Source organism: Sphaeramia orbicularis, chromosome 16 (genome assembly GCF_902148855.1).
Source record: "Sphaeramia orbicularis chromosome 16, fSphaOr1.1, whole genome shotgun sequence".
Classification (NCBI taxonomy): domain Eukaryota; kingdom Metazoa; phylum Chordata; class Actinopteri; order Kurtiformes; family Apogonidae; genus Sphaeramia; species Sphaeramia orbicularis.
The window spans coordinates 53,204,289-53,231,412 of NC_043972.1; the positions used below are offsets into that span (position 1 = coordinate 53,204,289).

At 38.2% G+C, this 27,124-nt stretch overlaps 1 protein-coding gene across 2 annotated transcripts in view; it reads left to right on the forward strand.

Annotated features, from left to right (window-relative positions):
- The first annotated feature begins 207 nt into the window (after positions 1–207).
- Positions 208–27,124, forward strand: part of scap (SREBF chaperone) — a 68,991-nt gene continuing 42,074 nt past the window's right edge. Inside the window, exons 1-2 of one of the 2 annotated variants that reach the window (XM_030157557.1) lie at positions 208–284; positions 20,523–20,723. In XM_030157557.1, the coding sequence (XP_030013417.1) occupies positions 223–284; positions 20,523–20,723 (263 nt within the window). In that variant the 5' untranslated portion in view covers positions 208–222. Of the gene's footprint in view, positions 285–4,563; positions 4,779–20,522; positions 20,724–27,124 lie in introns of those variants that run through there. The other variant, XM_030157555.1, reaches the window with a different exon arrangement.

Consider the following 27,124-nt stretch of genomic DNA (forward strand, 5'->3'; position numbering starts at 1 on the left):
TAATTCAGAAAGTTTGCTTGTCTACACAGGGCTTGCCTCTTCATTTACGACGAGGCTCATGGCCTTCACTGTTCAGAGAAGCATGCTTCAACATTATGCAACCGTGGGGCTCGATCTCTGATACAGTTATGCTCCGGGACATGACGGTAGCTCATGGGAATCCTTGCAGGCACTGGTGCAGTTCTTGCATTGAATGGAACTTAGACGTTGTTGCTTGTTCTCATGGATTCTATTAGCTCTGGGGATGCTTTCAAGCTGAGCATTTTAGGGAGTGTTGAAAAGAAGTAAGTTTGTTTTTGAATGATATCTTTTTCAGATTTTTTTAGTAACATATTGATACTGTTCAGGGCTTTTCATGGTTCAGAATGAGCTGTAGGTGGCAACATCCTGATCATGTGAACACATGCATGAGCACCACACCTTGTAACTGACTCAAGCAACAGATTTCAGGGGTTCAAATTCTATAACTGAAAACATTCACTTACAATATTTAAAAAAACAACAACAGTCTAACATGTTTTACTGTCACTATCTTGTTTATTCTGAAGTTTTCTTGATGCAATTTTTTTTTTTATAAATATCGAGTTATCACAGATTTATTGGTTATCTGGTTCTATCCCTATACACAGTTTAGACAGTCAAGAGATATCTTTTGTTGTAGATTTTAAAGAAAAAGAGATCAGTTTAAACCTGATTTTTAATCTATAAGTTAGTTTTTATTAAGGATCAGGTCGGATAGATATCTACTCAAGATGTTCCCGCAAAAAGACACATTTGATCGTATATTCAAGTCTAAAAATTTGCTTTAAAAGAATTAGTAAGTTGATGATACTATCAACAAGCCAAATATCGTTATTCACATTCATTAGATAAAAATACCAATATTTGTTGCCACAGTGTTTTATTGTCCTTATTTGGTGTAATTGAGAATGTCTATGTTTGTAAGTCAAAACAGTCTAGATAAATTAAAATTGGTCATTTGTTGCTATTTTGTACCAATACACATTTCACATTCTATTAACTGCACTTTACCACGAACAAATGACTTTTCTTAACAGTTTGCCCAAACAAAAAGCAGAGACTAATAATTATTTGATTTAGTGACCTCTTGAATATTCTCTATGCAGGAAAAACTCTGGCATTCTAGTTTTGAAATAACTGAGATAAATGTAGGCTGATGTGTTAGTTCACAGCAACACTTGGGCCACAGTAATGTTTTGACCATATGGATATGGCTGTGTAAATCTAATCTTAATCTGCAAGCCACCTCAAACTGCAGACCCACATAATGGTCTCTTAAATTTAATTTGCTCTTTTTTTATGAGAAACTCAAAAAGGATTGAGCTGAACTTTTAAGCCACTATGATATATGAATAAATAAGTACAGAAATCGGGATCATTAAATAATTAAATCAATAAATCTCTAACTGAATGTCAAACCAATGCCATGAATCTAAACTATCTAAAGTTTGAATTACATTGAGCTGTTAATTTCTCTCATTGTCAATCACTCTCAAACAAAAAAATAATGCTACATAGTATGCATTTATGGTGTGACAGTAGCATAGTTAAGTTTTGACTATGAACAGGCACAAAAATATCTCGCCTAAGTCTAAAATAAGAAACTGTGGCAAAATAACATGGACAAAACAGGCTTGATTTTAGTTATAGGCTACTTGGTACACATTAATCAGTGAAGCTGATTAATTAGTACCTTACTAGTTTGCACATTGCACAAGAACTCTGAATTTTGTAGAGCAAGAAATCATTGAAACTTGAGACATTTTTGTGTGTAATCTTAAATTCATTTACCAAAATTTTCAGTGGTTTTTGATGCATTACACTAAATGCCATGTAAATTATGGGTAAATTCCAGAAAGCAGACAAGGGTTTCTAAATAATAGCTGGTCCCTGGCCTGATCACCCAAAGAGAATGTAAAGATCTGACTCAGTTGGTTAGAACAGTAGTGTCAATCTCAGTTCAGTTCAGGGGCCACATGCAGCCTAATATGACTCTTGCATGGGTCATACCAGTAAAATAATAACAAAAAATCATAATAAATTGGTAATATAAATAACAAAAAAGTGAAAATTTCAAATTACATTATGAAAATGTTTATATGTACAAAGTATCCTTTAAAAAAGTGAATAACTTGAACAAACTGAAATTTTGTAAGAAATATAAGTGCAATTGTAGCTATTTTTATGTTGATCATATTTTTGTCAGATTATTCACATTTTTTGTGAAAAGATAGTTTGTAAATGTAATGTAATTTCATGTAATTTTTTACACAAAGAGAAAAATTTGGTGTTGTCATAATTTATAGGTTATTATTATAGTACTTTACTGCTGTAACTCACTTGAGATCTAATTGGTCTGTATGGGACCCCTGAACAAAAATGATTTTACACCTGTGATTGTTAATGTTTTCAGTGTAATTTTTAGGGCTGGGCAAGTCAACGCGTTATTACCGCATTAACGCATTCGTTAAATAACGCAGACAATTTTTTTTTTATCTCCCGTTAATGCCGTTCTGCCTTTCAGGCAAGTCTTAGTTCATTTATACATACGGACTCTTATTTTGAAACTCATGCTTTTATTTTAGCGCTCCACACGCACCAAGCACCGGTGCCGGTGTAGCTGAGAGGAGAAGAGTGAGCGAATTTTCCGAGTAATGCTGAATCAAACTTTGTTTAACTCCTGCAGAAGCAATGCCTGTATGTATCAATCATTCTGTTGTTTGCTGAATAATTTCACATGCGAATGTGCTGTTAGAAACATGTTTATGACGTTATTTTGGATGTGTTTATTACAATGTGTTATTAACATGATTAAACTAATTCATTTATGCTAGCAGTCGGAGATGGGTTGCTAATTCTTTATGCAGGCTCATGCTAAGTTTATTCATTGGTTGTGTTTAGGTATAATATGCCAGCCTTTGAACTAACCTTTACTTATTTACGATGTGATTGTTGTATTAGCAGTCAATTTAAGTTCATAATAATTACATCTATGCATTCGCCGTGAATATGCATATCATTAATAGACATAACTAATTGAATTATTTTGTCTTTATTTTATAGTTTCACTCTGTCAATCTGCATGATGTCAAGTATGTACATTAAAGCTGCAAACTTCAAAGAGGACATATCTTGCATCGTCAATTCAGAGTTTAGCTCGCTGTGTAGCTCAGACAAAGTACAGACATCTTAGCGAAGACAGTACACTCCTATTATTCTGCTTCTGCTTGTGTGCGTGTAGCGATTAGCTCGGCAGATAGACAACAGGTTTCCCAAGAAAAGCTGGACGCCCAAAACTTCTGTCCAAATCTTTTACTTGAGACTCACTGTAAAACTGCAACATACATAAAAAATATTTCTCAGTTCTGTTCATTGCCTTAGTACATTTACATGGCATTATACAGTTAAATGAATGGGAAAAAGATCGCTTGCTCAATGCTAACTTGAATGGGAAAATCCATAGACACGCTAATGATTAGCATTTACAGATTAATTTAAGATTTACAACGTCTTTTTATCCAGCAACAAAGGTTCACATCAGAGATATTTTATACTATTCATTCTTACAACAACTGAACATAAAATACTCACAGGCAAACGTTTTTCTGGCCATACAAACAGAGTGAAAGAAACGTGTCTGTCAGTTCCTTCTTATGTCCAAACTGACTACAGGAACACTGAAAGGACAAAACATACATTAGTGCAATTTATTCCGACCACTAGAGGGCCCCCTTTGCTTGCTTTTAACAACTGAACATCACACATTATTGGACTTATTAGTGGACTTTTGGAAGCACTGCAATGTGGAATTAATTTTTATCACCGAAGTACTTCAAGTTTGAAATATCACTGAAAGGAAATACACGCTATTGATGCCGGCAACCCCCCCCCCCCCCCCCACCCATAACTATGCGATTAATCGTGATTAATCACAGAAATCCACGCGATTAATCATGATTTAAAAATTTAATCGCTACCCAACACTAGTAATTTTGCATTTAACAGATTCATTTGTCGATCTGACCCTTTAGTGGGCCAGCTTTGGCTCACCGGCCTTATGTTTGACACTCCTAGTTTAGAAGAACTCTGCCTGTGGTTGTTCAGTTTCTGCCTCACACTCACTTATCTGAACTATGAATGTCTCAGCATGCTGCTACATACAGGATAGACTATTTGCATGCTATGAACAGGGGAGGGGAGGGCAGAGGTGTGTGTGGGGAGGGGGGAGGCCACAGGGCCAGTAGAGCTCTGTTTGTTGAGTTTCCGATCGGCTCAATCCAGGATTAGTTCACTGACGGAGATGGTGCTGAGCCTTTGCCAAATCAGGCCTGGCTGCTACACACATAGCCTGACTGAGATGGAGCTGCTCGCTCAAAGGTTCCCCTCGCGAGACACCAAGCAGCACCAGAACTTAACTAAAACTCAGTTCTACAGACAGTGAAAGGAGAATGGCTTTACTTCAAGGCTCTGTTTTGACCTTTGTGAAGCCCATTGTACGAGTTTACCAGGACGCTGCTGTGTTTACTGTATAGGGTATTTATAATGGCAGATCAAGATACTCCTGAGGTGAATTCCTCCCAGGGAATGTTTCTGTCGCTCTCGGGGGGACAAGCTGAGCAGTTGCACCTTTTGCCTGAAGTGAGAAGGGAGTTCTACGTAAACCACAAAGCTTCACTAAAGCTAAAAAAAAACACCGCTGTTGCTTTCAGGGGATGTAAGGGTCTTGGCACCAGAGAAATAACTTGGCCTACAACCAGGTAAAGAACAGCACAGAACTGTGATGTGACTTGTCAGTTCCTCTGTAATAGAACCGTGTTGTGTTTTGGCGTGTTTAGAAAAAATAATGTCATGGTGCCGCTGATTGCTACCATTGAGAAACTGCTGTTCAAAAACTAAAGTGGTAGGCTAACTATTTGTAGAAAGAAATCCAAGCACCATGTGTGCCAGGTAGACACTGGAATAAAGCAGTGTGCACCAGCAAACACTGATATGAACCTGTTGATATGAACTTGTCTGTTTGGTAAGAACTGAGACAAGCTGAGATTGGGCAGAAAAGTCAACATAAGATTGTGTTGGTATGGAAAACAGAACTGATGGTGTTGGAAGTCAGGTGCAGCACCCATACAGGTACATCTCAAAAAATTAGAATATCATGAAAAACACAATATTTTTTGTCACTAATTTCAGAATGTGAAACCAATATATCATATAGACTCATTAGACATAGAGTGAAATATTTCAAGCCTTTATATCTTGAAATTTTGATGATTATGGCTTATAGATAATGAAAACCCAAAATTCTGTGTCTCAGAAAATTTGAATATTACATAAGATCAATTAAAAAAAAATATTTTAAACAGAAATGTCTGGCTTCTGAAAAGTATGTTAATTTCTGTGTACTCAATACTTGGTTGGGCCTCCTTTTTAGAGATCGACCGATTAGTTTTTTCAGGGCCGATACGGATTATTAGCAGTCAGGGAGGCCGATAACCGATATTTGGAGCTGATATTCATTTGCAGTGAAAGTGAAAATATTGGCATCAAAATTTTTAATAATATGAACTCCAACACTTAAGTTTGTTTAAACTTGAAATGCCTTTGCAGCTTTTCAGATTTCCAACATGTCAAAGGGGTTTTTTTTAATCTTCGACAATAGACATCATCTAACAAAAAAGTGCAGGGAGTTCCCAGGCTCAGCAGCATGTCTTATAAAGTTAAATAAAAAATTTAACAAATGAATTGCTCCCACAAGTTTTCTACAGTAAATAAAGTTTTCCTAAATTTCAATATACCTGAAATGGTATTTTATCTCTCACTTGTCTTTGTTTTAAGTTCAAACAAAAACCACAAGTGCAGGGAGTTCCCAGCTTCAGCAGCATCTCTTATAAAGTTAACTGAAAATTTAAATAAATAAATAGCTTCCTGTAGTTTTATAACATAAACAAAACAAAGCTTAACACAATCTGGACAGAAATGTGAGTTTCAAATCAATTAGTAGTCCCAGTTGAGCAGCACCAGATTGTGGTGCAAAAGCAGAGTTGTTCAGTAAGCTCTCCAGTGAGACGGGCTCTGTTGCTCTCATAAATTGCATTGCATTTTCTTTATAGCAGCAACACATACTTTTTTTTTTTTTTAATTGATATTTTGACAGACAGTACAACATATGCCATCATCACAAAATAGAAAACATAAACATCATTCACTGTCTGGTTTTCAAATATGCACTTTAGACAAACACTAACAAACACCAGCAAACAAACTAAAATAAATAAATAAAAAAAAACAACACTTGTGCCTTACATATAAGTTCTACATTTGTCCTCTTATTCTACCTCTCAGTCAGTATACTGGATTAGGTCAGACCAGACCCTGCACCTTACGTTTATATAGACATCCTCTCTATTGACATCAGAAAGGAGCCCCAGACTTTATTGTAAATGTCTTCTCTCCCCATTACTCTGTATGTGACTCGCTCAAAGGTAGCCATTCTTGTCATCAATTCAATCCATTCCTTAAAACAGCAGGGACTAGATGATTTCCAGTGTCTCAGAATTATTCTACATCCTGTAGTAGTAGCTAAACGTATCCACAGTCTCTGTCTTGCAGTCAGAGTGTTATTGTCTGGCAGCAGACCCAAAATACACAGAGCTGGAGTCTTGGACAGTAGCATTCGGAACAAATCATTTAAGAGGGTAACAACCCCTTCTCACAGTTGTATATTTTTTTCACAAGAATATAACATGTGCAACGTGTAACCACTTCCTTCTGGCACCTCCAGCATTTATCACTGTCCCTAAGTTTTAGTTTGGCCATTTTACTAGGTGTCCAGTAGTTTCTATTTAACAATTTGTACTGAATTAGCTGAGAATGTGCTTCACAAGAACAGTTATGCCAGGATGCAACCAACTTCATCCATCTATCTGCTGAGATCTGTTCCCCCACATCTTTCTCCCAGCACAGTCTCAGCCCCTCTAAATGGGGGGATCGTGCCTCCCTGAAAAGTTCATAAAATTTAGAAGCTCCATGTTTTTTATGTCTAGTTACAAAGACTAACTCTTGAATCCTGGTCACAGGGTCAGGGTTCCTCCCCCGGGTAGTTTTAATACAGTGCCCAATCTGTATGAATTTCCAAAACTCCTCTTGTCTAAGGTTAAATTTTTGCTTCATTTCATCAAATGACATCAATCCATTTCCGCTGAGTAAGTCACAACACATACTGAAGCAACACATACTGAAGAAGTGAGCTAGCCCAAAATATGAAAATTGACCACTGCATGAAAAATCGATTTTTTCGCCTGCCGTGTCTCGCCTTGAACAACCATTGTTGCCCTACAGTTTTCTCTCAGACAGACGGTGCTTTGCTGTCAGTTTCTGCAGCTTCTCATGTGGCCTACACACACACACAATTCTCTTGCCATCCCCTTATCCTGTTATACTGCAATAAAAGGTTTTGCCATGGTGCAGCACCACAACTCTGCTTTTTGGCGCAGGACCACGGCAAAATCCTTGCTGCCACACCATACATTTCATACAAAAAAAACATAACTGTCGCATTAGACTTTTTATACTTAGGTAAATGGTAGGGATGTCCGATATTGGCTTTTTTGCCAAAAACCGATATGTCGATATTGTCCAACGCTTAAATTCCGATTCCGATATCTACCGATATCGCTGCCGATATATGTGGGATATTAAACTAATTTTAGGTAACATCACATATCTCCTGTCATGGAATAAACACATCATGCCTAATTTTATTGTGATGCCCCATTGGACGCATTCTCAAATGCAACAAGGCTTTTAAAATGTAAACACTGTCTGTGCAAAGAATACATACTTCAACTTAACTCTTTCCCCGCCAGAGCATTTTCCAGTGAGTTGGTAGCCAGCGCCAACCGTTTTGGTCATTTTCACTAATCTCTGGAGGCTCACTGAAAATGTTGTGTTAGGAGCATGTGAACACTGAATACATCAAAAGAAAGAACAGAACTTCAACTTTTAAACACAAGAAACAATTTTATTCTATCTTCATTCGTTCGTGAGATATGAACATTTGAATATTGGTCATTTTCAGGAAAAAACTGAATTTTGAGCAAAAAACTGAGAAAACTGCATTTTTTTCCAAAGATATTGATTTTCAAGATAAAATTGTTTTCCTATTCACATTTTTGACTCTTTCTCATTTACCAACAGTAACACTGTATTCCAAATCACAAAATAAAATAATAACAACAATAATAATAATAACAAACAGCTCTAAGATATCCCATCATTCCACAAAATATTAGAGGAATCTACACCAAACTTTAGACCAAACATCTTCTAAAGCACCAGGTTCCTTCTAAACTTATCACATTTACATACATCAGTTATAAGTCTTCCACATAGTAGTTTAGTTTTTTGATATAAACACTTCAATATTCCTCATTTTCAAGAAAAAAAGAAACAAATGCACTAAATACTGCAGGTTTCTGGCCTTTCCTTGGCTGTACCAAGTCCTCCTGTTGGACCACCTGCTGTGTTTGATCTGGAAATAATTATATGGACATCTAGTTATTTATCTATGTATGAATTTATGTATTTATTTATTTATTTCATACTAAAGCCAAATCAAACAGTGTCTTACCTGTGTCCCTGCTGACATTATGGAGCTGAATCTGTTCTGTGTCCTCAGTCTGAATCTGAACTCACTCTAACAGATGAACTCTAGCTGTCCTTTGTCTTGTCCCATGTCTGTGTGTCTGTCTTCTCCTTGAATGTCCTCTATAAATATTTCTTTTCTCTTCCTCCTGTCTGTCATTTTCTCCGTGTCGCTCCGTGTCGGACCTGAGCCGATCCGTGTTTCCCGTGTTCCGTGTCCGTCTCCCTCACCTTCTATTTCTCCGTTCCTGTCTCTAAATGGTTCTTCTGTAGCTCCATCATATATTGAATTGTCAGACTCTGTCTCCATAATCATCTTTCAGGCTTTTGAAACTGCGTGCGGTTCCTGCACAGTCTGCATTTCCTCATTCAGTGACTGCCGCTGGATGCGTTGCCATGGGATACGGAGACTCCAGTGCGAAAACATCAAACCCGGTCCATCATTTTTCTGAAAAAGCTGCTTAATTGTTTGTTTTTGGACTAAGGGAAGTCATTCACATGATCCGCAACAGCTTCAACTACAGTGTAACAGTGAAAACACGGAGTGACGGAAAATCTCGTCATTGGCAGAGAAAGAGTTAAGTTGTGGAAAAAATGCCATATTTATTAATTTTCTCTCCCTCGCTCCATGAGTCTATTACAGTGTGGCAACTCTACTGTACAATTTTGAAAACTGCACATTTCTTTCAGCTACAAACAATGCTTCATTTATGCGTTGGTAAATGCCGGTGAAATCAAGGCATTATTTTATCGGTTTTAATGATAGGCAAAAAAACCGATACCGATATTCACCGATATTACATTTTTCTGCCAACATCGGGCCGATATTATCGGTGGGCCGATATTATCGGTGGGCCGATATTATCGGACATCCCTAGTAAATGGTAAATGAATGTTAAGTTTCACTTTCACTTCTGCACGCCCCCCCCCCAACCCAAGCCCACACATCCCCACCACCACCAGGATCATTTCACTGTCAGACCTTGCCACCAGGATCATTTCACTGTCAGACCTTGACATTTGCTTTTAATCACAATCTAAACTTGTCCTGCACTAGAAAGTTTGCAAAGATTCAGGAGGTAGGAAAAAGGTAAATGAGCGTTAAGTTTCACTCTCACTTCTGTGGACCAAGAGAGGTGCAGCTGCATCAGAGCCAAAATAACCCAGTTTGAAATTGATCTGTTATCGACCATCGGATTAAAAAAAAAAAAGGCAGATGCTGATGTGTGTTGGCCCGACTGATTATCGGTCGATCCCTACTCCTTTTGCGTGAATTACTACATCAATGTGGCATGGCATGGAGGCGATCAACCTGTGGCACTGCCCAGTAATGGCACTTCCTGTAATGGAAGCCCAGGTTGCTTTGATAGCGGCCTTCAGGTCCAGGTCATCTGCTTTGTTGGACCTGGCGTCCCTCATCTTCCTCTTGACAACACCCATAGATTCCTTATGGGGTTCAGGTTAGGTGAGTTTTCTGGCCAGTCAAACACAGTAATACCATGGTCATTGAACCAGCTTTTGGTACCTTTGGCAGTGTGGGCAGGTGCCAAGTCTGGCTGGAAAATTAAATCAGCATCTCCATAAAGCTTGTCCGCAGAAGGAAGCATGAAGTGCTCTAAAATTTGCTGGTAGATGGCTGCATTGACTGTGGACTTCAGAAAACACAGTGGACCAACACCAGCAGATGCCATGGCACCACAAATCGTCACTGACTGTGAAAAGTCCAAGTCCTCTTTTCAGATGAAAGTCAATTTTGCGTGTCATTTGGAAATCAAGGTCCCAGAGTCTGGAGGAAGAGTGGAGAGGCACAGAATCGACATTGCTTGAAGTCCTGTGTGAAGTTTCCACCTCTTTATTTCCTTCACAATATCACTGATGTTTCCCTGGTAATCCTCTTCCCTGAAATGCCAGTGTTCAGGGCACCTGTTACACATGAACGTACTTCCTGATTGGATTCTGAAGTTTGGCCCCTTATCTCAATGAATTGCGACGACCCATTTTCTCTTCTCAACTAAATCTGAAGGAAAACCATGAAAATTTAAATATAGTGGGCTTTGTTTATTCGATGTACAGTGACACTTTAATGTGACCTCAGCCATTGTTGACAAGTCAACCAGAAGAAGCGATACACAAACACATGCTGGAAGAGGAAGGGGCCAGCTCCAACCTGTTCCCACAAAGTTGGGAGCATGGAATTGTCCAAAATGTCTTGGTATGCTGAAGCATTCATAGTTCCTTTCACTGGAAGTAAGGGGCCAAGCCCAGCTCCAGAAAAACAACCCCACACCATAATCCCCCCTCCACCAAACTTTACACTTGGCACAATGCAGTCCAACAAGTATCGTTCTTCTGGCAACCACCAAACCCAGACCCATCCATCAGATTACCAGATGGAGAAGCGCGATTCGTCACTCCAGAGAACGCACCTCCACTGCTCTAGAGTCCAGTGGCAGCGTGCTTTACACCACTTCATCCGGCGCTTTGGATTGCACTTGGTGATGTACGGCTTGGATGCAGCTGCTTGGCCGTGGAAACCCATTCCATGAAGCTCTCTGCGCACTGTTCTTGAGCTAATCTGAAGGCCACATGAAGTTTGGAGGTCTGTAGTGATCAACTCTGCAGAAAGTTGGCGACCTCTTCGCACTATGCGCCTCAGCATCCGCTGACCCCACTCCGTCAGTTTACGTGGCCTACCACTTCGTGGCTGAGTTGCTGTCATTCGCAAACACTTCCACTTTCTTATAATACAGCTGACAGTTGACTGTGGAATATTTAGGAATGAGGAAATTTCACGACTGGATTTGTTGCACAGGTGGCATCCTATCACAGTTTCACAATGGAATTCACTGAGCTCCTGAGAGCGACCCATTCTTTCACAAATGTTTGTAAAAGCAGTCTGCATGCCTAGGTACTTGATTTTATACACCTGTGGCCATTGAAGTGATTGGAACACCTGATTCTGATTATTTGGATGGGTGAGCCAATACTTTTGGCAATATAGTGTATCTATTTATCTCTGAAATAGAAACTACAGCAACTCAAACTTGATATGGAAAATGGTCAAACAATGGCCATAAGGCGACATCTTTAATGGACATTTGTATGTTTGATGTTTACTTGTTAATATTTGGATGTTTCTGCCAACAGAAAGTACATTGTACCTATTATTTTATTTTATTTGTTTTTTTGTTTTTTTCAACATACAACTTGGTTAAATTATTTCTGTGTGTGTAACAAGTACTTTTTGAACATTTTGAGCATAGTTTCAACAATTCCGCTATAATAATGGTAACCGTGATAATTTTGGTCATAATAAGCCTGATATAAAATTTTCATATCGTTACATCCCTACACCAGGTTCAGCAAAACAACTTAAGTAAAACCCACTGACAACCAAATTTGTACCAATGTTAACTTATCTGACAAACTCCATAATTTGTGGTTACAGTGGTTAAATCTCAACAGCTGGCCAAATCAAGCTAGCTAGCTACAGGGCTACAGCTGAAAATCGAACTTAACAGTTGTTTAAGATATTATAAATTTATACAAACGCTAACACATACCAAAGAAAACAGAATTTACAACATAAATGTCCGCTAATACAGAAAATACACTTGATAATTTGAAAGATGACGATGTCTTATTAACTTAGCGCTGGAATTGCTAGATCAGCTGCAATAGAAATTGTGTTCCAATGGCATTACACTCAATGTAGGAACTATTGGCCCCCTCCATAACCCTGAAGTAGGTGCATATTTCGTCTGCACACTGACTCTAGCATACTGATACTAAAATGTTATACTTCATCAACCATTGTGTAATAAAGTCATTTTTTTGGTTTTGTTAGTGTTAAACTCATAACCGTATCTGAGCATCATCTAGTGGCTGTCATTGGTATTACAACTTTAAGATACTTAGACCTAATATTTTGAAGCAGAGGTCTTTGCCCCATGCATTGAGTATCGGAAGGCATAAATAAAAAATACATTTCTGTTTGCTTTTTACGCTTTGGAAACACAAATTGTAGTAGGCATAGTGTATTTGACAATAATACCTTAAAGGTGCGGGAGACTTTCATGACCAATTTTTCATCAAATCTGTAAAACCTCAGTCATAGCCTAAGTATCACGAATCTGTAAGTCTTTCTGTGATTACTCACCTGAATCTCTTGCATTACGGTGAACAATTTCGAAGTGCCATCCACCATAAACAAACCATGTGTTTACAAACAGAGCTGGGAGGAAACTTGGGCATCTTCAGAATTTTGTTGCGCTGCTGGGATCCGGTTCTCAAAAAGAACCGGTTCTCGATTCCCATCCCTAGTTCTGGGATGTTCTGCCACTCCTGCTGCAAGACTGTTACCACTGTCTAGCCATTTGTTGGACGAGGAGTGTGTCTGGATACCAAGGTTATAATAGTTTTGGATTTTTAATTATAGTTTAGTTTTAATTATTTTTGACTTTTTTTTTCTCTAATTCAGTTAGTTTTAATTAGTTTTTAGAGCAGGTTTGCTGGTTTTTATTAGTTATCGTTTTTTCTGAATGCTTAGTTTTAGTTTAGTTTAGTTTTAGTATTAGCTTTAGTTATTTCATGTATTTTATCTTCCTCACCATCCTATTCAAAGAAACCAGTTAGGCGCAGATATCGGTTACCCCAGACACTTTATTTGGGGGTCGGGTTAGGGCAACTCATTGACTAAGCAGTGACACAAACACATGCAATGTATAAATTCCCTGTAGCAGGTTGGGGGGGGGGGGTGATCCATACACAACGTCACTTACGCAAAAACAATGCGAAGATGTGCAAAGCGTGAGAGGAGATGCACAAAGCAGCCAGCAGTAAACCAGAGAGAAACATATATAAACCAGCCAACCAGCAGTAAATCAAATAGAAACATATATAAACCAGCTAACCAGCAGTAAACTGCATACATATATAAACCAGCTAACTAATAGTAAACCACATACAAACATATGTAAACCAGCTAACCAGCAGTAAACTGCATACAAACATATGTAAACCAGCTAACCAGTAGTAAACCGCATACAAACATAAGTAAACCAGCTAACCAGCAGTAAACCGCATACAAACATATATAAACCAGCTAACCAGCAGTAAACTGCATACAAACATACGTAAACCAGCTAACCAATAGTAAACCGCATACAAACATATATAAACCAGCTAACCAGCAGTAAACTGCATACAAACATACGTAAACCAGCTAACCAATAGTAAACCGCATACAAACATATATAAACTAGCTAACCAGCAGTAAACTGCATACAAACATATATAAACCAGCTAACCAGCAGTAAACCGCATACAAACGTATATAAACCAGATAGAAACATATGTAGACCACTTATAAACATATATGACCCAGTTCATCAGCAGTAAACCACACTTTAGCAGATATCTCATATCTTAATCATCTACAGTTCCATTATTAGCCAACTTTGCTTCTTTTCACTTCAGCTAGCTGTAGCTAGTAATAGCAAGCATTTTTTAACATTATAATAGGTTACATACGTCTGTAATTGGATTAGTTTTCATCCTCCTCTTTTCTCCTCTTCTAAACTGTGCAGCTAAGGGCTTGGAGGGCCTTTTCATGGTGATAAACTCTCCAGTCTTTACCTGGATGCTTACACTTGTCTGACACTGTCATTCAGCTCCACTCTGTCTCTGTCACTCATGCACACATACAGTGAGCAAAAAAAAAAACAACCCAACCCCACGCATCACTAAAGTACATCCCAGACAGGACTCTGCTGCTGTGTCCCAGCTTTAGTCTGTATGTTCCAGGTAGAGTGGGGGCCAGAAGACGACTGTAAACTCCAATTGACCAGACATGACAGACTGTGAAGTGTCGTATGGTGCCGCAAGCTAAAATTGCTGGAGCGAAATAAATCAATTTCATATCAATCCGACATTGACAAAGACAAAAACGAAGGGAATTTTATTCATAATTTTTACACGTTTTAGTTAGTTTTGTAAACACACAATACAGTTTCAGTTAGTTGTTTTTTTTTCTTTTAATTAGAGTTTTTATTTATTTCAGTTAACAAAAATGTTTTTTCAATTTTAGTTTTCGTCATTTCGTTTGTTTTCTTGCTGGATACATGTTGTCCCAACCAAGGTTATTATCGTTAACGAAAACGAACGAAATGACAAAAACTCAAATTGAAATAACATTTTCGTTAACTGAAATAAATAAAAACTCTAATTAAAAGAAAAAAACGGTAACTAACTGAAACTGTATTGTGAGCTTACAAAACTAACTAAAACGTATAAAAATTATGGATACAATTCCCTTCGTTTTCGTCTTTGTCAATGTCGGATTGATATGAAATTAATTTATTTGGCTCCAGCAGTTTGAGCTGGTGACACCATACAACACTTCACAGTCTGTCATGTCTGGTCACTGGTGGTTTCCAGTCGTCTTCTGGTCCTAACTCTACCTGGAACATACAGACTAAAGCTGGGACACAGCAGCACAGTCCTGTCTGGGGTTTACTGTAGTGATACATGGGTCGAGCTAAAGGACAGAGTCAGTGTTGAACTAGCATCCAGGTAAAAACTGGAGAGTTTATCACCATGAAAAGGCCTTCCAAGGCCTTAACTGCACAGTTTAGAAGAGGAGAAAAGAGGAGGATGAAAACGAATCCAATTACAGAGGTATGGAACCTGTTATATTGTTAAAAAACGTTTGATGTTACTAGCTACAGCTAGCTGAACTGAACTGAAGCAAAGTTGGCTAATAATGGAACTGGAGATGATTAAGATATGAGAGATCTGCTAAGGTGTGGTTTACTGATGATGAACTGGGTTAGATATGTTTATAAGTGGTTTACATATGTTTCTATCTGCTTTAACTGCTGGTTAGCTGGTTTATATATGTTTCTATCTGCTTTAACTGCTGGCTGCTTTGTGCATCTCCTCTCATGCTTTGCACATGTTCGCATTGTTTCACGTAAGTGACGTTGTGTATGGATTGCACCCCACCTCAACCTTCTATAGGGAATTTATACATTGTACGGTACATTGTGTCTCTGCTCAGTCCATGAGCCGCCCTAACCCGACCCCCAAATAAAGTGTCCAGGGTAACCCATATCCGCGCCTCACTAATTTCTTTGAATAGGATGATGAGGAAGATAAAATATATGAAATAACTAAAACTAATACTAAAACTAAACTAAACTAAAACTAAGCCTTCAGAAAAAGATGATAACTAATAAAAACTAACAAACCTGCTCTAAAAACTAATTAAAACTAACTGAATAAGAGAAAAAAAAAGTCAAAACTAATTAAAACTAAACTATAATTAAAAATCCAAAACTATTATAACCTTGGTCCCAACTGATCCCAGAGATGCTCAATGGGTGACAGATCAGGCAAAAAGGCTGGCCATGACAGAACATCAATGTTGTTTTGCTCCAGGAAGGCTGTGGTGACCTGAGCAGTGTGGGGATGTGCATTATCCTGTTACAGGATCCAGATTTCTGGGTGGCCATTTTAGGCACAGTGACTTTATTCATGGATAATCTTGGCATGGCATTATTCTTGTGGTCTAGTTATTCTTCACTTTTGGGGGCATTTTATAGACTATATCAGTCCCAGGATTATGAGCACAGGATTGGTACTGACCGCTGATGAAAAATACCTTATCCATTTTTCAGCTAGTCACACAGCAGCATACTGAGGAGGTCAAAGATGGTCACAATTTAGTGGTCATCAGCATGCCTTCAGCTGTTACAATTAGCTCAGCCAGAAGTTGCTCAAATAAGTATTTATAAAACAACAAAAAAATAAGTGTAAAGGTTTCATTGATGCAGAGTATAACTGTGAAGGGCGTAACAGTCATTCACCACTAAAATTTATTTAGACATTGAAAATTCTTCCATGACATCTATGTTCATAGACATGTTGCATTTTTTTGTATTTTGTATACTGTACATAAATTTTGTTGGTAAAGAACTCCCACCCTGTACCTTATCCAGCTTATCGTGAGTATGTTTTGGTCTGAATGGATTCAGGATTTAGTGGCTGTCTCTAACAGAAAGCTGTTATCATCCGACATGGTGGTTGCCTTTATCCAGGTGTGCCTCTTGACATGTTGAAGTGTGTTTTCTTCATTCTAGCTGCTGAGCCAGAGTCACGTTTCCCTCGGTGGGGAATGTGGCAACACCTTTTTCATTTACTGAATGAGCCGTGTGTTCAAGTGCCTTCCAACATGTGATCTCTGTTAGAGTTGGTTTGAAGGGAAAACACAACCTGGCTGTACTCTGCAATGTGTGTGTCAGCAGTAGGAGTCTATATCTAATTATGTGTCCAAGCCAAAACAACTGTGTGAGAGTTTGGCCCTCTGTGGGGATGAATAAAAGGAAAAGCCTCAATGAGATGCAATGTTGCCAAGCTATTTTTCGTTTCTTATGTTTCAGAATTCCCTATAGTGCTGCTCTGCGGAACTAGAAGTTGGACTCCACACCAACTGAATTGATGCTTTTTGCTAGAGCTAAGAATATCAATTGTAATAACCTTGTTATTTCTTTTACTTGACTTTGTGTGCAGTTCTGACACAAGCCTCTCACATATGCATGTTGTAAGAATGCATTTGCTGGTAGGTTTTTGAGTGATAGCTCAGTGCAGCAGGTGTCAGTCTGGGGTTTTGGCAGATAGACACCAAAGAGTGCAATGGGTTCACTGCTGATTGTCACTGTGTTTGCGTCTCTAAAGAGTGCCTGCAGCATTGAGCTGTCACTCAAAAACCCATTAGCCAATAGTGACACACCCCCAGTAAAAGGAAGAACACTTTGTAAAAGCACTTCAGCTTAGGTAACTCCCACCCCCTCAGGTACTGTTGCTGGGCACGTTTGATCTGTGGTATGTCACTTTATGGTTATCAGTTACTGCAGTAATAGTTGAAATATGAATAAATGGATTAATTATGAATATGAAATTGCAGAAAGAGGTGCATAGGATGGACGAGAGAAGCTGTCTTCACAAGCTAGCTAGTGTTAATTTGTCTAACACAAACTCTAATATAAAATTCTAACTAGCTCAATGAGTATACACTTGTTAGCCAAGGTGGTTGAACACCATTTAGAAGTTATTCAAGTTTAACTTTAACTTGGACTTTAACTTTAAAGTGGTGGTTATGTACCAATTCAGGTTGAATAAATACTGTACACCACATAAAAGAAATGGGGTCAAATTTGTTTTTGGTTGTTTGCTAACAACTATGCTAAGCTACTGTCTTACTTTAGGATTTTTGATTTTTGTTTTTTTTTTTTTTTTTCATTTTAAGGCTAGATTATGAAAATAGCTCTGAAAGATATATTGCAGACCCCTCTGTCCACATCTCTCTCATATTTCTGAACTATTGTTACAGAAAATGTAGCCTATTTATTTCCTTGAGAATATCTTATCTATATCTGATTCATCATTTTGTTACTATGTCAAAAAACAATGGAAAAATCTCTTTTTGAGTTCTCAAACATCCGCAAAACATATACTAATTTTATTGCATTTATGTGTTCATGGTCAGTAAGTAATGAATGTCCCGAATTCTCAGTCAGTCCATATTTAAACAGTAACATGGTCTTTAATGTTTAGCTGTGAATGTCTTTAAGCTTCATAAAAGGAAAAATTACGACACTCCAAACCTAAGATGTATTTAGAGATATAACTATATGAAAATTTCATATCACAGTTATTGTGACCAAATTATCACAGTTATCGTTATTATCGTGGTATTGTTGAATTGTGTTCAAAATGTTCAAAAAGTACCTATACACACACTAAAATAATTTAACCAAGTTTTATTTAGAAAAAAGAACATGCACAATGTACTTTCTATTGGCAAAAACATTAAAATATTAACATGTAAACATCAAACATACAAATGTGCATTAAAGAGGGCACCTTGCGCCATAAGATGTAACTGCACTTTGTGCAAATTTTAGATAAGAACCAAGAATACTTTTCTTTACATTCAGCGCTCAAGACTAGATCTAGTCTTATAGATTTAACAACTGGTACAGAAAGAACACTTTGACTGTTTCATGTACCTTATCTAGAAATCAAATGTGCATAAAAGCAACACTACCATTCTCCAGATCTCTGGAGCGCTGTCTTTGTGGGCAGAGTCCTGCACCAAGTTGGGTACCCGTGGATGTTCACAGATACAGGAATGGGTAACATTTTATGAAATACAGGCGAGTAGCGGGCAAGGAAGTGAAAAAATAAAAGACGATTCATAGATGAAAATAATTTGTAGGACATTTAATGATGATCATCAAATTTCACCGTGGTTGATCCGCAGCCGGTTTGTTTTATTGTGAAGTGAGCATCACCTCTGTTTACATCCGGCCACAGATGTCATTGAGCAGCACATATTTGAGATTTATAGGTGACGTGCGATTTAGCCAAAAATAAAGCCCTTAAAAGTGAGTTACTATGTAGACAATGTGTTTAATCATGGGTAGGGTCGGGTTGTGGGTCTAATGTACACAGGTATGGGCGGGTGCAGATTGGACATGGAAAAAAACGCAGGTAGCGGGTTGGATTGGGTTGCAGTACTCAGCTGTGCAGGCCTGGAAAAGTGGACCCGTGCAGGACTCTGCGTGCGGGTGTCTTCTGCCATGTTTTCAGAGGCCAAACATTGCAAACTAGGAATGTGTCCCTGGAGTGCTGCTGCTTCTCTAGGAAATGAGCAGTATCACCGTGAGTTTTTGAAAGTGCTGTAGTTAAACATGGTTTTAATTATCAGAATTTGACACCGTAATGCTTACTGTCGGGAATTTTTCCGCAGTTTATCATTATATCAGTAATCGATGCTTCCCTGATGTATCTGCTGTGTGGCTTACAGTGTTCGTTTTTGATTTTAAAAAAATTAATAAAATTATAAATTAATGAATGACTGTGGGTTAGGGTTATAAATTCACTAGCTACTCATATCTATGGGCTCCATAAACACACTGCTTCAAAACCTTCACTCATTCTGGAAGCTTGACAGGCCTCCTGTCTCTAGTTATGGTTGCTGACAGGCAGTGGCCAGGTTAGGAGGGCTTGGCAAATAGTCAATTTGAGATGCAGTTTGTTAACAAGGAACAAATCTTACTTGTTTTGCATGTGTGAGTTTTGTTGTTTATCAAAATACAATCATTACCAATAATGAGGCCTGACATGTAATACAGTGCGGTTCTGGGACAGGGCATCATCAGACTGTTGAATAAATGCGTACATTATTAGGGAAAACAATGCAATATACTGAGTGGATCTCAGCTACACTGAACAATATTGACTCCAACCTGAACTGTACAATATTTGTACCAAACTCCATGCAGTGCAGCATCATAAAATGCAACACTGAACTGGTTTAATTTTGTCACAGATTTTGTTATGTGCATAATTTATTTATGAATAAATTTTTTTTTTTTTTCTGCTGATTATTTTATCCTGTTTATCAGTCTTTTATCTATGTGTTTTTATGGAGACCAATGCAACTTAATTTTATTTTCCAGTGTATATGATGTGTCTATGATGTAATGTTTAGATGACAAAGAATTCTGATTCTGAATTGTTGATATTTGATTGATTTGATTGATATTTAAGAAGCCATTCACTAACCCAGTAATTCTAGGCTGGTAACAGGTGTTAAAAATTAGAAAAATATTTGGCTGTAAACATCTGCTAATAACAATATTAGTTATTTGGTTTGATCTTGTCACACTGTTTTAGCTGCTACTAGCTCGCTAACCACTTGCAAGCTAATCCCTTTTGATGTGTATCAGATCTCCACTTCTCTCCTGTTAAAGGCTCATATAATAAAGGCCCCTAACAGCTTCTTGGTTGCTTAGGTCCCTGGATGCCCCGTGGCGCCCTGTCCTCGGCCGCCCAGTGCCTCCTAATGGCTGGCAGTTGACCCCTCCAACCAGGATGACGCTGCGAGAGCAGCTAAGAGAGAAGATTTCAGCGGCCTTCTACCGCCACGGCCTGCTGTGTGCCTCCTACCCAGTTCCCATCATCCTCTTCACCTCAGCCAGCATCCTCACCTGCTGGTACGTCATTTTTGAAACTTTGTGCATTGTATTTTACGTTCTGTGCTGTACATGTCTCACACTGAGTACGTACACACCATACAACTGTACAAAGTGAAAGTGGAACTTAAGACATTGTACTATTTCCTCTAAGTCTCGTGCTGCTGTCCACCTCATTTTCTTTTATTCTACCTTCAGAAACTTTCATCTGAGGGGGCAGGACATTTGTTTAAGGGAGCATTGCCTACTCTTGTCCCGCTCCTGAACTGGGCCTGGCCAGACCTGCAATAATTATCATATTTATACAATAATTTTATGATAATTGATGTATGATAAATATTTCCAAAAATCCCCATAATGTACTATAATTCAACCCCTTCATTACATGACTAAATTAATTAATTACCAAACACAGATAGGGTACGGATTCTTTGCATAGTGCCGCACTTGTTTTCATTAATCCTCTAACGTGCCTCTCTACTTGTGAGGCAGGACCTTGATTCAGCCCAAAGCATGAAGTTGTGAATTTATAAATGGTGTTCTGGCCCATTCAGTGCAGGGGTTCATCCTGTGTTCCATATATGTCGACACCTGCTTTTTTCCAAGGTTCTGTTAGGTTATTTAAAAGTAAAACTGTGTTACAGAGTGTAATATGTATGGTCTATGTTAATGTGTTACTAAAGCAGATGGTCTGAGCCACGTCTGAAAAAAAATTGGGTGTGTATGATAATTTTCCTTCAAATATGTCAGCTGCTGGTACAATACAGGACTCACTAAAAATCAGGCGTTTCAATCAATGCACCTGTTTTCATACAGAAAACATGCCACCTTTTTGCACACTTTGCTTCTATTTGTAAAATATATGTTCTAGTGGAAAAGTTACATTCTAACATCTTGTGTGTTGTGTTTGGGAAAAATTTGATCGGAATCAGCCAAAATCAGTAATGGCCGTCCAAGTATCCAGCAAGTCGGAAATTGGAATCAGCCCAAAAAATCAGTGCAAGTCTAATTTTGTATATAAATAATGACCATCTCTGGTGAGTCACCTATGATGTTATTAGATAATATTGATTCTGAACTGCTCCAGATGATGTACATGGCACAGCTGTGGTTGTAGTGTAGAGGTTTGGAGTTGTTTTTTAACTGAGTTTTTTGCTTGGTAATATTGGTTTATTCACCCTCAATACACCAAATGTCTCTCTTTCTGTAATGTCATTCCTTGTTGTTTTGTGTTTTTTGTATAGTATTGATGGTTTCTATAATTGTGATGTCATACTGGTGGTATTAAAAGGTGGATTTAGTTGAGTATGTCCCCACTGAAGGCCCAGGTACCAAATGCAAGGCCAGCCAATGGTAGTAGGACAGAACAAAGCAAAAAAATTGTAATTTGTATAGAGATATTTTGCAATATGAGTTCTGATTTTAGTTGGAATCATAATTTTTACATTTGATTTTCACTGAAAAATCTAAAAATGATTGATGGTAAGCTTCCTTATTTCTGAAGAATGGACTATTCTGTCAGTCTGGGTATAATGCTTTCCCATATTGTGATTTTAATGATATTTTGCATACTGGCAAATCTAGCCATTGTGAAGTCTGTGAAGAAACCAAACATTTTAAAAAGCTTTCTAAAGCTCTAAAGAGCCCCATGACTCCAGGTATGAGATTGACAGCCTGACTGTCCCTGACAGATGACCATCTGGATATTTTGAAAAACATCTGACTCTGTGCCTGTGAAATTTTCACATATCAGCCACACAATGTGTCATGTACATGCACATACATACCAATGGCAGATTTACCTACCAGTGACCTCAGCGCTGCCCCCCCCCCCCCCATTTGAAAATGTGCAGAAAAAAATGACCATTTCAACCAGTAATGGATCCTTCCACGTCTTCTGCGCTGGAGTCTGATGCGTTACCTACTGAACTATACACACACTGAACTATCAAGTGACCAATTTGCTATCTGGCGGTCTCCATTCTTTTGTGGATGTGATATTTACTCCTGTAGGTTGTGGTTGTGTGTGTATATACACTACAAACAAAAAGTTAAGGATATTTCTTTTTTTTGTAATTTTTTTGGTCATTTTTGTCATTTGAAAATAAAACTATGTCCGGTCATTAACAAAAATGTGTTTCAATTAAATTCACACAAAAAAAGTAAAAAGCGCTGTGCAAGAATCCCAACTGAAAAAAATAGCCCAAAAATTAAAAATATCCTTAACTTTTTGTTTGGTGTGTGTGTGTGTGTGTGTGTGTGTGTGTTCGAACTTGCCAAACGGGTGGATTGGACGGAGGGGTTTTGTTGAATGCCCTCCGCATTCACCGGACCTCACACCACTAGACTTTTTTTTATGGGGATACCTAAAAGACAACATCTACGCTATGAGACCTGCAACAGTCACTGAATTGAGAGCAGCCATTGAATGTGAATAAATACCAAGGGAATTGTTTTGTGATGTGTGCGATTCCATTGCTTTGCGTTGTTAGCAGTGTCTGGACCAGAACAGACATCAGTTTGAAAACAGGCAGTGACAAAATAATAAAATGATCTTTGTAAATTCTATTACATTTTGAAAATTAGATCAATTTTAATAAACACCTACTTTGCAATTATTTAAAGTGTGTATACATTTTTTTGGGACACCCTGTATGTATGTATGTGTGTGTGTGTGTGTGTGTGTGTGTGTGTGTGTGTGTGTGTGTGTTCAAAAAATTGTGACACAAAATTTTGTGGAAATGCGTTTAGGCAGGCTGTCGAATGAGATGAAGAAATACAAAATTTCCATGGTATAAAATATATGTTGATTCACTTGCACCTGTTTTTGACAAAAATCAGTTTGAAAAAGAAAGGCTTTTTTACTTTTGTCAGTTAAATAAAACTAATACAATAAAATATAACGCAAGGTGTATTTTAGAAAATCTCCTAAAATCCAAATTGGGCAAGAAATGCTAGTGTATCTGGTCACATATTTTATTACCTATCTTGTTATTTTCCAGTCTGTAGATTAGATAGACAGCAACAGGTTGAAGGAACAGGATAAGTGTCATGAACTATGTGTTTGACATCCAACAAGAACATTTCAATGCCCAGTGCATCTCTAGATGCAAGACCTGGTAATGATGTCTGCTGCTGCTTTGACTGGATGTTCAGTACAGGCAACAGAAGTTATAGTGAAAATGATGGGAAATAAGATAGGACACAGATGAACTGATCTGAACTCAGCATCAACAGACACATTCTATTAAAGTCCCCTGCTGCCACCACAAAGAAAACACATCATTAACACACACATCTTACTAAATCACTGGCTGAAAGGGAGGACATAGGTCAGAGAGTTGGCTCGACTCCATCACTGAAAACACTGTAAAATAGTCTCCTTCAAATACGCACACACACACACCTGTTGTCCTCCCAGCACGTTACAGCAGGGGTCCTGACCAAATGGACAGCTGACCACCACCTGTGGGGAGGTGAGAGTAAAGAGTCTGCCTGTGGGGACGTTAAAGGGTGGAGCAGAGGACAGGGCTGTGAGAAAATGACTGTAAGAATGGGAGGCCTGTCCCTCCATCTGCTTGTCAGGAGGGGGGCTGCTACGCACAAAAGGGCCCTTTGTGGAGGTACAGTGACCCCGGAGAATGGGGGAGCAGAGGGAGAGAGGTTGGAGTGAGAGGAAGACAGAAACAGACAAGCAGTTTCTGTCTGATTGATAAGAAATTTCTAACAATATTTAAGTGACAGAACAAAATGAGTCTCAAGTATTGTTGAGGATTAATACTATTGACTCATAGTTTACTTTACCACTGCATGCATTTTGTAGTTTGCAGTAGTGGAATGTAAGAAAGTATTTGTACTTCGTTACTGTACTTAAGTAGATTTTTACGCATCTGTACTTAAGTAAAACTAATTATGCATACTTTTAATTTTACTCATTACATTACTCGTTACATTTTGCGGCAGTTATCTGTACTTTCTACTCCACTACATTTCTACAATTAATGCCGTTACTTGTTACATTTCATGCACACAACTTCCTCAGAATCTTGCATGAAAAAATAGCCTACTGATTGCTTTGTGGTGGTGTTTGCCATTGTATCAGGTGGCTCTATTAGCTCCAATGATGGCAGAGTGTGTGTTTGGTAGCTCAATCTCAGTTTCAATTCGTGTGGAAAGTGCAGATGTCAAACTAATACTGTGAAGTCAATTGTGTTGAAAGGACAAATAAAACCAAACTTATAGACACAATAAAAACGTACTTTTTTGGCAATAGTGTCATTACATTTTGTGTGCATTCGGTGCAGGAAGATGTGGTAAAAACAGGCTTCTAAGTGAATTTCTTGCAGGCAGGAAGTGCTTGCATGAAAGAAAACTTATCACAGTGTTTCTACTGGTGGGAAAAGTGCATCACATGGACCAATCAGAGAATTCCATACTGCGCCATGCGTAATCTGGTTGCTGCGCGACCAGGAAAGTTGTGAAAGTAATGGTAACTGAAAAGACACAGCAGAAGGATTAGCGAACTTCAAGATTTCAGAAATTTGTGCATATTTAGTGTTTTTTGAGTGTATAATTGGTGTGTAGTGAAGTGTGAGTCTGTATTGGTGTTGGGTTTTGTTTTGTGCATCTGAAAAATGCTGTGCTTTTACTGCTCTTAACAGAGTACAATGTTTTGAATAGTTTTGCAAGTAAATAAATTATTTAAAGATATATCATGTCTGAATTGGCTTAACTTGGTGATAGATTAGTGGGTAATACCTAGTAGATAACTTGTCATCCACAGAATTCTAAGTTAGAGTATGCACAGGTTTGCAGAGAGCACACACAATAAGTACACCACCCTTGCTAATATACATTTACTGTATAGTTGCTTGTAATTATTACAAGCAGTGACATCGACAGAGGCATAAGTCAGTATATTTACATTCTTTATCAAAATGCTGCAGCCCAGGAGAGCAAACACTTTTTCACACCACTGTAACTGTCACAGTCTCTTAGACAGAGTAATTGGTTTTATTAGCTTATTATTTTTATGGCATCAGCTGCTGATTATTCCTCAAGGCTGCTGATCAAAGAGAAACTGTAGCAGGCAGCCTTGTGAGTGTGGTTGCTGAAGGACAAGGTTGGTGCTTGTCAGTTTTTATTAATTTTACTTCAGTACAGTTTGGACAAGAGTACCAAAAAGATTATGAAATCAAAGACCATGCAGATTTTATGGTGTCAAATGTCAATATGTTAAGTTCAGCATGTGGGTCTCATTTGTTATTTAAGATTCCTTTTATTGTCATTGTATGCACAGGTCATACTCAACGAAATTCGTGTAGAAACTTGAGTCTTGAGTTAAAAAAAAAAAAAAAAGAAAAGTAAATATACAATGCAAAATATTTAAATTTTAAAAAACAGTAAAAACAGAAAAAAAGACAGACACACACACACCTCGCCCCTCTCCCATTCTGCTAAGTCACACATTCATATCTAGTCAGGTGCAGAGAGCAGTGAGAGTTAAGTACAGTGGTTATTGCACATTTTAGATTATTCATTATTGTACATTGTTGATTGTTACACATTGCTGATTGTGATTATTGCACATTGTTGATTATGGTTACTGCATACTGGTGTTTTCCATCATTACACATTGTTGGTTATTACACATTGCTGATTGTAAGTATTGCTTATTGTTTTTGTTTTTTTCTCATTATTGCTCATTGTTGATTATTACATGTACAGAGTTCAGTGTGATGATTGCTCTCTGGGTAGAAGCTGTTTGCCAGTCTTGTCATCTGTCCTGTATCTTCTCCCATCCATTTTGTGTACTGGGTGGTAGGGCTGCACGATTAATCAATTTTAAATCGAAATCAGGTTTTTTAATTTGGACGATTTTTTTAAAAAAAGGGAAACTGTCAAATGGATTTCATCACTGCAGGCCACAGGCCTCCGGGTCGCGCACTTCCAGGCCGCATGCCTACGGGCTACTGTAGGCTCCTCTGCCTAACTGTGAGAGCGGTCTTTCACAGAAGTCTGTGTAATGACCACAAATGTTAAATCTGTGATGGGTAATACCAATGTAAGCCATGGTTTCAGGCACAGATCCCCCAATTCAAGTACAACTGCATGGGGATCACTCATCTTACATTGTCCCACTCGGATCTGTACCATACTGTCTTCTTCCAATCCGGGTCATGGGAGCAGAAGCCTCAGCAGAGTAGCCCAGCCACATCCTCCAGCTCTGAGCATATAATCACTCCAGTGTGTCCTGGATCGGTCTCTTCCATGCGTGGATCCCCCAATTTAAAAATAACCGCATGGGGATCACTCATGTTCAGTGTTGGGAATAATGGCGTTAAAAATAACGGCATTACTAACGCTGTTATTGCTTTCCAGTAATGGGTAATCTATTACTATTTAAAACATTACAACGTCAT